Source organism: Neovison vison, chromosome 5, assembly GCF_020171115.1.
Source record: "Neovison vison isolate M4711 chromosome 5, ASM_NN_V1, whole genome shotgun sequence".
NCBI classification, from domain to species: domain Eukaryota; kingdom Metazoa; phylum Chordata; class Mammalia; order Carnivora; family Mustelidae; genus Neogale; species Neogale vison.
In genome coordinates this window covers 96,714,094-96,727,002 of record NC_058095.1, presented here as the reverse complement: position 1 = coordinate 96,727,002, position 12,909 = coordinate 96,714,094, and the positions used below count along the sequence as shown (strand labels likewise).

At 34.6% G+C, this 12,909-nt stretch overlaps 1 protein-coding gene and 1 pseudogene across 6 annotated transcripts in view; one reads left to right on the top strand and one right to left on the bottom strand.

Moving 5' to 3' along the window:
* The window catches only part of PDS5B (PDS5 cohesin associated factor B), a 196,793-nt gene that overhangs the window by 121,638 nt on the left and 62,246 nt on the right, over nucleotides 1-12,909 (bottom strand). For all 6 annotated transcript variants that reach the window (XM_044249567.1, XM_044249569.1, XM_044249572.1 and 3 more), the window contains exons 2-3: nucleotides 3,444-3,570; nucleotides 315-518 (exon numbers count right to left, since the gene is read on the bottom strand). In XM_044249567.1, the coding sequence (XP_044105502.1) occupies nucleotides 315-518; nucleotides 3,444-3,551 (312 nt within the window). In that variant the 5' untranslated portion in view covers nucleotides 3,552-3,570. The remainder of the gene's footprint in view (nucleotides 1-314; nucleotides 519-3,443; nucleotides 3,571-12,909) is intronic.
* On the top strand, nucleotides 8,634-9,395 carry LOC122907430 (annotated as a pseudogene).

Here is a 12,909-nt window from a genome sequence, read left to right as displayed (position 1 = left end):
GAAGTATCCCCCCCCAAGTGCTATTGAAATAGAACTAATGATAATATAAAAAGTATACTATAAAAAGTATATGCACTAATCTACTTCTTATCCTAAAGATCAAAAATTATTTTAGAAAAGTAAGTACTAAATGAGAGGTCAGGGAGTTCTTTGGAGAAGAAGAAGAGGAGGAGGAAGAAGATGTTGTTTAACAAAAGATTGCTGTAGTCAGTATCAAAGAATCTGAAGAAATCATCTAAATACTTTAAGTCCCATTTTAGTTAGATAAATGAAAGTATCAGTCAATCTTGAAAATTCTTTAAATCAGTACTTGCCTTTAGTTTATCAGGGGACGTGTAAGGAGCTTCAGGAGCATAAATCCTGAAAATATCAGCAAGGCAGCAGGCTACCAGTAAGCGAACATCTTTGTCAGGATGCTTGAGGAAAAAATCTGAAGCAAGATGTAAAGCTAGGTTTAAATATAGCTCCTTTTCTTCTTCAGAGTCCTGGTCCATATCCATGAAAGTTTTCACAACCATCTATTCAAAAACAGAATAATGAAATCATGAAATCCTTCATGCAAAAATAGTCATTTGAAATAACAACCATATTAACTACAAAAATTAACTTCCAAATAAATAATATACAGTAGTTTTTATTTTTCCTCTGTAAGTGTCGAGAGAACAAGATCCTTCAAAAACTATAGGAAAAATAACTTCTTTAAAAGACTTTAAAAGGCTAAGATACTATTCATGTACCCATCCTACCTGCTAACCAGATAAAAAGTGTAAAACTAGCCTTGCATGGCATTTCTGGTCTCACTTTTACAAACGGACTAAAAGGAGTATGTCCTTCTTAAAAAGAACAACCTCTTTTTATAACATACCTACTCCTTTTACTACACTTAAGAAAAAACCCAGGAAAAGAAAAAAACAATTTATTTTTCCATCTGACGCATAAACCACTTCAGATACATGGACTTATATATTCAGCTAAAAAAGAATAAACAGATTTAAGAAAGGATGATGTAGACGTATTCCAAAACATTAAAAAGCTACCACAAAGTGACTACCATAGCATCCAACAAAATATTTCTTATGCCACGGTAAAAGAGAACATTACATGACGGTTTCTTAGTAGGACTCAATGGCATGAATGGAGTAAGCAGAAAGAACCTATAAAAAATGCTTCCTTTTTCAAACAAAACATTTACATAAAAGAAGTAGGACAGAAATAAAAACGGTGAAGAATGGTACCAGTTGAATTCTATGAAGAGCCTTTTCTAATTTCCCTATTAGTTGTCACAATGAACCCTCAGTCCATACTATGCTTACCTCAGATGAGACTTTAAATTGACAACTTGACAGGAACATACATTTAAATAAAACTCTAATGGAAAGGTGACCATCCGGCATCCACTAGGTGGTGCTGCAAATACTAATCAACAAGTAGGACTGGCCACCAACTATCAATATCTATGACTTAGTCCTTGAAAAATACACGGATTTCTACTCTGCGTTAGAGCTAGATTCCACTGCCTTGCTGGGAAACAGTGTTCCTCACAGGGCAGAGGCAGACCTCAGTTGTACTATGCCAGAAGCCAGAACCAACTGTAGGTTAATTCTTCCAGTCTGGCACTATAGTTAGTTTAAGGGTACAAGGTCCAGGACTACTATCCCACCTTTTAAAGTTTATTCTTTTAAGATATATGTTTGACAGTATAGGCATATCATGAAAAGAGGCAAAGGGAAAGAAAAAAAAAGACCTACATGCAGGAAACCATTTCTTTTTCTAGAATCTGTTCACAAAGAGAGATTCAGTATATTTTGAACAGAATATTATAGGAAACTCTAGAAATTCTATAAATAATAAATAATGACCCTACATGTTAACTGTTTTAATTTATAAAACTCACTCCTGTAATTGTACATATCAAAAATTACGGTCAGCCTACCATTAAATCCTTTTTATATTTCTCTAAGAAGGTTGCTAAAAATAATGGGTAAGTGTAAATTAGGAAAACAAATGAAGAAAAAGTATATTAGCCAGATTACTGCTGGGCATAAAAGTCTAAAAAATAATGAAAACATATTACAAACACTAAATGTGAACACTGTGGAAATCATTCCACCAAAACTAACAACAAAATTTACACAAGGGCTAGATAATAAGAATTCCTCAAAACCATCTACAATTCAAATAGTGTTATTAAACTCAACTGCTCATGTATAAGTCATCTATTAAAAAAGATGTCTGAGGAAATATCATCTCTAAAAGAAAGGAAAAGTTAATCAACTTAGAAGTACAGCTTCTGCATTTAATAGTTTCTTCGTAAACAACAGAGATGCTTACCTATCATTGTTAAAAATAAAAACTAATCTGAGGAAATCAAGTATTCACTTCTCTAAAAATTCAACAGGTCAAGAGAATGTACATACAGAGAAAATAAAAGTGTCACATACAAAGGATATGTAGCTTCACTATTTTTAACAAAATATACACAAGTTCCTAACTAGCATATATCGGTAATTTTTATCTGCTCAAAGGTGTCTTTCCCTTGGAATAAAAAAATCTAATATCTGACATTCTAATATCTTATGCACAAAACTAAACTTTACGGGAAATTTATGACTATTGGAGTCCTCTTCTTCTAATAAAAATAAACCATGAAGCAACAACTATAAGACAGTACTTTGCTTTAAAGAGGCTCCAGGATCTTCAATGATTAATACAGGTTTTCCAGTCTTGAAATAGGGACAAATAATAATGTATCAAGCAAAATTAATGTCTAAGTAGATATAATTTAGAAGGGAAAAAATGCTCAAAAATAAAGAACAGTTCAACTAACTGATAAATCAGCTTAGCATTCTGGTTAGCCACTCGACTCCTTTAAGCATTTTACAATCACAGGAACCAACCATCACTGCCCTGAAGAAAAGGTAAAATATTGTTCAAACACATATAAAGAGACTGAGCCAGGACCACTTCATCTATGGAAGGTCACCATCAATCTTGATTCACTGCTGCATGTCAGAAGCAGAGACAGAAGCTAAAAGTAAAGCTCTTTAACCTACTCCAAAGTAACTTAAAAGTAAGTAATGCTCAGTGCAAAGACTTAAAACTTCCCTTCTCAGATTAAAATGATTGTTGTTTTAAAATAAATGAGATATAGGACAAAGAACTTTTATACAGACAACAATGAATGTAAGAGTACTACAGATTTATTCTTTATACCCAAGTACAGGTGGCCCTAGAAAAGCTTCACCTTTCCGGCTGCTCTCCCATTAACAGTAGCCAAGGAAACCCTACAGTTCTTTACCTTTTTCCACTCTCCTCAATCCTGTCCCTGCCATTTTTAGCTTTCATTTGCTTTTTTAAGGTGCCCTAACAAAATATAGCCCTATGTGATTTCCATAGGTAACCCCCCACCCTAAACAGATAACCCAAAACATAATTTTACTCACCTTTAACCGTCTCACCATCTCCTCTTTAGATATTTTATCTGAGATTTCCTTGACACCAGGAGGATAAGTAATTTTTCCATCATTGGTTCTTGTCTTTGAATGAGCCATGATGGAAATATTTTTACCCCTAAAACAAGAAAACAATTAGAAGCAAACAAAAAAATTGGTATAAACTAAATTAATAATAAACATGAAAGGTAACCTGTCCTCCCAACCAAATAATTTATAACTACTTCCTAATTTATAGTATCTCACTTATCTAATTAATGAAAAACATTTTATTAAGCACTTCCCCAATTTTTTTCAATTATATTTTCACTTCCATTTCTACTAATTGTAAGTCGGGTGATTTGCACTAACCATCCAACTACAAAAACTATAAATAATAGGGGAAAAAAGCCATCCAAAACAAGCTTATTTTTTAAAGCACCACAAATTACTTGTCCCAAATAAAAGAGAATACAGGAATCCAAAGAGGTAAAAGGGGTACTGGAGCATTATATCCATTGACACCCTGAGGGCATTTGCCAACCCTAACAAATCTAGAATTCAGTTTGGTCGTCTTATGAGGCAACGGGGACAGAGGTAAATCTTAACCTGTCAAGATAGAACATCAGAGACCTTCCTGATATCAATGCACAATACTACTCCAACTCCAGAAAGATAACACCCACAAAGATAAGCCAGAAATCAATATGTGCCCATGCCCCCATCAATAGCCACTGGGAAGAGCAGAGCAAGCTGCCTTGGTACTAAGCAGAGCAACATAATAACAAATGTAGCTAACTGATTTTCGACATGGGCCTGCACATTTGCTATGGTTCTCATTACCTAAGTTGTCCAGAGAACCTCAACACATGAACGCAGTGACCCCTGACTGGTAGTACTACCAAGAACCAAATGTAAGTAAAATTCTACACCTCAAAGAATCCCCACCATGAGGTTTCTAGGACAATGAGCATTATCAAGTCAAAAATAACCAAGCACCTAAGGAAACATGACACTATATGCAAGAATCAGCAGAAATACCAGGCACCAAGACAGAACACACAAAGACTTCATCTATTATAATTCTCAAGCAGATTACAAAACTACTGTATTTATTTATTTTAAAGAAATCAAAATCTAAAATAACTCAAGGAATAAATAAATATAGAAAGCAAACCAGAACAGAAAGTCAAACTTCTAAAACTAAAAATGCAAAAACTAAAATTAAAAACTCAATGGACAAGTTTATTAGCAGATTAGAAAAAGCTATTAAAATTAGTAAACTGGAAGAGAAAACAAAAGAATATAAAGAACAAGAAAGGACAGAAAGTTTAACTTACGATTCATGGAAGTACCAAAAGATAAATGAAGGTAGAGGCCCTATCTAAGTAGAACAGCATAAAATATCAATCCATAAATTCAAGAAGCCAAACAAAATTAAACTCAAAATAATAAGAATTGTAGAAGACAAATAAAACCTTAAAGCAATCACATTACTTTGAAAGGAACAGTTTAAACTTGTATGTCAGCACAAGATAAGCCAGAAGACAACAAAATGTCATCCTCAATGTGGGAAAAGAATATAATTGCAAAGCTAAAGTTTACATCCAAGGAATTAATTTTCAAGAATAGGATGAAAATACAGACAAATTAGCCAAACAAAAATTGGAAGCTATAAGCAAATTTAGCACTTACAACATTGCTTAGCACTTACAACATTGCTTAGCACATACTATGCACATTACACTATACATATTTGACATATATAATCAGGTAAAAAATAAGATTTTAAAATTTCAATATAAAGAGTTTACAAAAACATTTAAAAATATATCGATAAGAGATGCTGAAAGTAAAAGGAGGAGATAATATACCATGCAGACACTAAACACCAATTACAAAATGGGCAAAAGACATGAACAGACATTTGAAGAGAGAATTCAAATGGCAAATAAGCATATGAAAAAGATGTTCAACACCATTAATCACTGGAAAATGCAAATTAAAACCACAATGAGATGCCATTATATACTATTAAATGGCTGAAATAGGAAATAGCAATAACATCAAATATAGCAAGCAAGATGTGAAGAAACTGAATCTAGACACTGCTGGTGGAAATGTAAAATAGTACAACCAATAGCTGAAAATAATCTGGTAGTTTCTCATAAAACTGAGCATGCACTTACCAAACAGCAACTGCACTCTTGGGAATTTTTCCCAAGAAATGAAAGCCTGTGTTTATGCAAATCTGTACAGGAATATTTGTAAAAGCCTTATTCATATACCCCAAAACCGGAAGCAATCCAAAGCCCTTCAATGAATGAATGGTTAAACAAACTCTGATAGATCCATACAATGAAATACTACACAGCAATAATAAGAACTTACTAAAACATGCAATAACTTAACTGTCCTTATGCTTATTGGAAGAGCCAATCTCGAAAGGATACAGGCTACATGGTTGCATTAATCTAATATTCTCAAAATGACAAAACTACAGACATGGAGAACAGATTAGTGGCTGCTGGGGTACACAGATGAGACTAAGAGGTAAGCATTATGGAATTCCTTTATAATTCCATATCTTGACTGCTACAGTAATGACATGAATCTATATACAGGATCAAACTACAGAACTCCACAGAGACAGAAAGACAGAGAGAAAAAAATATTGTGCAAAAACTTAAGAAAACTGAATAAAATCAGTTATCTAATTAACAATATTATATCAGTGTCAATTTCCTTATTTGATATTATACACTTCAGTTATATAATATGTCACCACTGGCAGAAGATGAGGAAAGGTTACAGAATTCTGTGTACTATTTTTTAACTTTACACCTATAGCAAACTAAAAAGGTTTAAAAGCAAACCAATCAACTGTATTCATATGGATAGCAAATAAAAAGTTTAAAAATGTAATTTACATAGAAAAGCATAAACTATCTACAAGTTAATCTAACAAAAGATGTACTTTTACAGAGAAAAATCATTGACAGAAATTAAAGAAAACCTAAATAAATGAAGAGATATTACAGACTGTATTGGAAGTTTCAAATACCATAAAGACAGCAAATCTTCCCAGTGTTTACATAGTCAATATAATCCCAATCAAGCCCAAGTTTTGATTTTGAAAGAAACATGGCCAATTTTTAAAAAAATTTATATGTAAATGCAAAAGGCCCAAAATAGCAAGCTACTTGAAGAAAAACACTATAAACGAATTTGTTCTCAAATATTAAAACCCACTATAAAGCTAAAGTAATCTATTTAGATGACATGGTACTTACTGGTGCACGGGGGAAAAAAGGATCAATGGGAAATACTAGTTTACAAACATACCCTTCATGTTTTATACATGAAATTTAATATATGAAAAACAACAGCAGGGCATATCAGTAAGAAAAAAATCAGAGAGAACAAAACAAAAAGCTCCAAATACTGCCTAACATTTCAATAGTATTAAGTCTTCCAATCCATGAACACTGGATTATCTTTCCATTTATGTCTTATTTCTTTCACCAACATATTGCAGTTTTCAGTATACAACTATGACTTCCTTGGTAAAGTTTACTGTAAAGTACCTTTTTTCTTTTTGATACTATTGTGAAGGAATTCTTTTGTTAATCTCCTTTTCAGAGAGTTCATTGGTAGTATCTCAAAAGGTTACTGATTTTTGCATGTTGATTTTGTATCCTGCAACTTAACAGAATTTATTAGTTCTAAAAGTTTTTTGTAGGGTCTTTAAGAGTTTTCTACATATAAGATCATGTCATCTGTGAACACGGAAATTTATTTCTTTACCAATTTGGATTCCTTTTATTTCTTGCCTTTAATGCCTAAAAGCTGGGTAGGACTTCTAGTACCATGCTGAACAGAAGTGGCAAGAGTGGGCATCCTTGTCTTGTTCTTGACTTTAGAAGAAAACTTCCTATTTTTACAACTGAGAATTGCAAATCAAGAACAGGTTATCACTTCACTCCTGCTGGATGGCCATTATCAAAAAAACAAAAGCTAACAAGTGTTGACAAAGAGGTGAAGAACAAAGAATTCTTGTACACTGTTGGGGCGAATGTAAAATGATACACCCACTATGAAAAGCAGTACGAAGTTTCCTCAAAAAATTAAATATAGAACTACCAGACAATCCAGCAACCCTGATCCTGGGTATATATACCCCCCAAAAAAAGGAAATCAGTAAGTCCAAGAAGTATGTGCACACCCATTTTCACTGCAGTATTACTCGCAAAAGCCAAAATACAGAAAGAACTCAAATGCTCATCAATAGATGAATGGATGAAGAAAAAGAGGTTTATACATACAACAGAACATTACTCAGGCTTGAAAAGAAGAAACTCCTACCATTTGCAACAATATGAATGGAAATGAAAGACATGCTGAGTGAAATAAGTCAATCACATAAGGGCAAACACTGCATGATCCCATTTATAGGAGATAACTAAAATAGTCAAACTTAGAAGACACAGAAAACAGAATAGCGGTTGCCAGGAGATGAGAGGAGAAAATGGGGAGTTGTTATTCAATGGGTGTAAAGTTAGAGTTTTACAATATGATTAAATTCTGAGATGTTCTATACAACATAGCATCTATAGTTAATACAGTGTTGTACACTTAAGAATTTGTTAAGAGGGTCGATTTCACATTGTGTGTTCTTACAAAGACAAAAAAAGCAAAAACACAAGGAAACTTCTAGAAGGGACTGTGTTTACAGCAAGTGACAGCTATGTGGTAATGATATCATAGGTGTTGCATACCAGTTTTTCTTTCTGTATCAGTTCAGTTCAATAAACCCATTTTTTAAAGATTTTATTTATTTCACATGGAGAGAGAGAGCATGTGGGAAAGGCAGAGGGAGAGGGGAGAAGCACCATCCCAGGACTGACCTGAGCCAAAGGCAGAAGCTTATTTAACCAACTGAGCCACCCAGACACCCCAATACTCAGGAAATTTGCCTAAAAATCACTGAATTGTACACTTGAAATAGGTAAAATGTGTTAATTATATGCTATGTAAATCTTAGCTCAAAAAGTTTTTAAAAGTTGAAGTTTTTTCAAGTTCTGAGACGCTTTAATACTCCCCCTCCAAAAAATGACATCATACCTATATATCACAGCTCACACAAAAGGAATTCCAGGTAAGATTCATGGCCTAAATATAAAAGCAAAATATAAGCTGGAGATGGCAGCAGGACTGGTACGGATGGTTTCCACTCACAACAGCCCCTCTAAATTCACCCATCTTGGTGTCACAGCCCTCAGAAAAACATTACGAAAGGAAAGATATTTTGCTTCTGCCACTGTGATCTGTAATAGAGCTAAACTGGTTTCCTATTTCCCAGGATTTTGCTCTTTAGTTAAAAGGGTTGTCAATCCCCAAGCACTTTCAACTGCAGGATCTTCAGGTTCTGATGACTCTCATGTGGCCCTTGCACCTCCAGATATATGATCTCTAACAGTATGGCCTGGTGAAGCTCTGGGACCATTTCAACCTCAGAATCAGAGATTCCAGCTTCCTGGGAACATAGGTTTTGTCATCTCAATGGGAGATCACAGATGAAAATCATCACAGAAGAAAAGCCAGGTTCGCAAAACTTTACCTAATGTTCTAGCAGAATCTTTATCAACTGAGACACGAGTTTGTGATGGCACAGTATGTGAATGAATTTCACAGTAATAATGCACCTGCTGAACAAGAAATCAGCAGTGCAGAAACTTACTTTGAAAATGCCAAAGTAGAGTGTGCAATCCAGACATGTCCAGAATTGCTGCAAAGAGATTTTGAGTCACTGTTTCCAGAAGGAGCTACCAACAAACTAATGATTCTGACTATAACACAGAAAACTAAGAATGATAAGACTGTTTGGAGCAAAGAGGCAGAAAATGAAAGAGAAATGCTTTAAGAAAAGTTCATTAATGGTGCTAAGAAAATTTGCTATGCTCTTCGAGCTGAAAGGTATTGTACTGACTTAACTGACCCATCTTCTGGTTAGTATATTTTGGAACACAGACAACATTCTTTTTGAGACAGATGAACACTATTGACATTTAGGATTCTCTGTGGATGATCTTGGCTGCTGTAAAGTGATTCATCATAGGCTCTGGGGTACCCATGTGGTTGTAGGAAGTATCTTCACTAATGCAACACTAGACAGCCATTTTATGAAGAAATTAGGTGGACCTAACAGTAATGTCAATTTATTGGCTATACTATTTGTATGTACCATTTGGGTTGATCTATAAACACTGCGAAAAGCTTCAGTTTCTAAAATTTACTTATTTCTAGGTATTTATTTAGACATTTATGGGTTTACAGCATTGGCAAGTGGCATGTGATTTTTACATCTCAAATGTTTATTCATACTATCACTGAATACATGTTGATCACATCCACACTGTATAGAATGTGATAATTAACATGTAACCAGGACATGATCTCATACTGCTGTATCTTCCCTTTACTGGAAAAAAACCTGTTTTATTTATCTCTAAAAATAAAACACACATTTTGGGGGGGGAAGCAAAATACAAAAACTTTTAGATTATGATATGGGAGAACAATTACATGACCTCAGGTTAGGAAAAGCAAGAACCAAGGTCATAGCTATGTTCCCTCAGCCAAAGAAGATATTTAGCAAAGGTCCAGAACAAATCATTTCAGGGGAAGGGAAATAAATGTGATAGGATTCCCAGTTTTCCACAGAACCTGGAAGTCAAGAGAGACTCTGCCTTGCCTTGACAGAAATAAAAGCTGATGCTAACCATTCCTAACAAGAGATACACAATTATGACCACAGACTGCAGCTAAAAAATGTAGACATGGTGCCTCTGTAGAATAAACTCATCCACATAGTCAAAAAATTTGTCACAGTCAAAAATTTGTCAAGTCCTTATTACTTGCATGACTCTTTAGCAGTGACTATAAGGCAAAATGAATAAGACGGATCTCAAAAATCTATTCCAAAAAATCCCCCTAAATAATTAAATCACAGTAAATTCTAAAATTATCCTAACAGAAATAACAATCTTAGAAAATACAAGATTGAAAGAAAGCCCACTTCTCTAAGTGAATGGAAATGAAGCTGGTAATAATATACAGAACAAAAAAAAAGGACCGAGAAAAAACAGTTCAAATGTGTTACTAATCTAGAGAAGAAAGTTCAGAATTTTTACTTGGGATCTAGAAGTGTGACTGAAGGAAAAGGTGGGAGGAAGTAAAGGGAGCTAAGGAGGAAAAGGTAAGAACCAACAAAGGGGCAGGTCTACTCAGTATGCACTTCAGTTTTATAAATAACAGTATTAGAAGCACATCTGAAATACTTCTGTGAATATATAGAAGATGTTTCTTCAGAATAAGACATGTCTAACAAGCAAACTCTACATACCTTAAAGTCTCAAGTTTATAAATCTATGTTTAAGCTTTCCCTGACATCTCCAAGCAGAGCAAGGCTCTACCCCCTACAGCTAAAAAACTGAATACATCATAACTAGCATTTATCATATTTAGTGAACTTAGTCTATGTCTATTTCTCTTACTAAGCTATCAGCTCTGTAAGCCAAAAACTGTATACCATTTTTATGCTAGTATCTATTACAGAGCCACATACAAAGTAGGTACTCTGGAAATCCTTCCTGAGTGAATGACCAGAACTATTCTAAGAAATAGCGGCTTTGACAGGGAATACAACCACGAGAGAGGCAAAATCAAATACAGTAAAACCAGTTAGGAAGGGGTGCCGGTGGCTCAGTGGGTTAAAGCCTCTGCTTTCAGCTCAGGTCATGATCCCAGGGTCCTGGGATGGAGCCCCGCATCGGGCTCTCTGCTCAGCAGGAAGCCTGCTTCCTCCTCTCTCTCTGCCTGCCTCTCTGCCTACTTGTGATCTCTGTCTGTCAAATAAATAAATAAAATATTAAAAAAAACAAAACAAAACAGTTAGGAAACCACTACAAAATTCCAGGAAAGGAGGAGGAGCTGACTATAGGCAGTCATGGGAAAACAAGAAAATAGATTCAAAGACTTATGAATGATTTCTATAAAGAAGTCGAAAAAAAATAATAGAGAAGTAGAAGATGATTACAAGATTCAAAGCCTTTGTTCCTTGAAAGTCAATTACTTAAATATTTACTTAAGTAAATATTTAAGTACCCAAGTAAATGAGAATTTACTTGGGCAATATACCATGCTAGACACTAGAAATGTAATAACAAGCAAAATATATGCTCATCATAATGGAGATAGGGAAAAACCAGAGAAAGATCAAGTCTCAGGGAAAAAATTTAGTCTACAAGGCAACTAAAAATGTAGATCTGAAATTTTAGAGAACATCAAGGGCAGAAAATATATTAGGACCATGCATAGCTCATGTTTTATGAATTTACAAGATCAATTAAGAAAATGTATAGGATTAGCTAAGACATCAAGACTGAACCTTGAGGAAGTATCTATATTGATATGGGGAGGGGACAGAAAAAAAAGAGAATGTTGTTAGAAAAGGTAAAAAAGCAAAAAATAATTTTTTAAGCCTAGGGAAAAAAAGGTTTGAAGATGAAGGGGTGGCATACAGTGCTCATTATTTCAGAAATACATATGACTAAAACATATAAAATGACCAAATACTGCCTTGGACCTGACAAGGTGATCTTTAAGAAAGAAGTTTCCAGAGAATAATAGGAATAAACACCAAACTGCAACAAAAGAGAAAAAAAAGGTGTAAAGAAGAAAGAGGGAGAGGGACCAATGCTGAGGAAGAAGAGAAGGGTACAGGAAATAAACAGGATCTTCAACTGTTATCAGAAATAAAAAATAAGAGATAGTGATATATAGCTGCTCCTCTTAGGTTTAACAGACCGTCAAAGAAGTTATCTGACAACTTATTTCATCTCTATGGGATTACAATTATTTACACTGAAAATGAGAAAATAGTAATTATACTTAAAAAATAATTTATATAGGGGTGCCTGGGTGGCTCAGTGGGTTAAGCCCCTGCCTTCGGCTCAGGTCATGATCTCAGGGTCCTGGGATTGAGTACCGCATTGGGCTCTCTGCTCAGCAGGGAGCCTGCTTCCTCCTCTCTCTCTCTCTGCCTGCCTCTCTGCCTACTTGTGATCTCTCTCTGTCAAATAAATAAAATAAAATCTTTAAAAAAATTAAAAAATAGTAATTTATATAAAATGACCAGTGTCAGAATACATTTTATATACTATGTACACTACAGAACTAAGAAAGGACTAATTCCTTTCTCCACTTAAAATGTACACACTTGGGGCACCTGGGTGGTCAATGGGTTAAGCAGCTGCCTTTGGCTCAGGTCATGATCTCAGGGTCCTGGGATCAAGTCCCGCATCGGGCTCTCTGCTCAGCAGGGAGCCTGCTTCTCTCTCTCTCTCTGCCTGCCTCTCCATCTACTTGTGATTTCTCTCTGTCAAATAAATAAATAAAATCTTTAAAAATAAAAAAA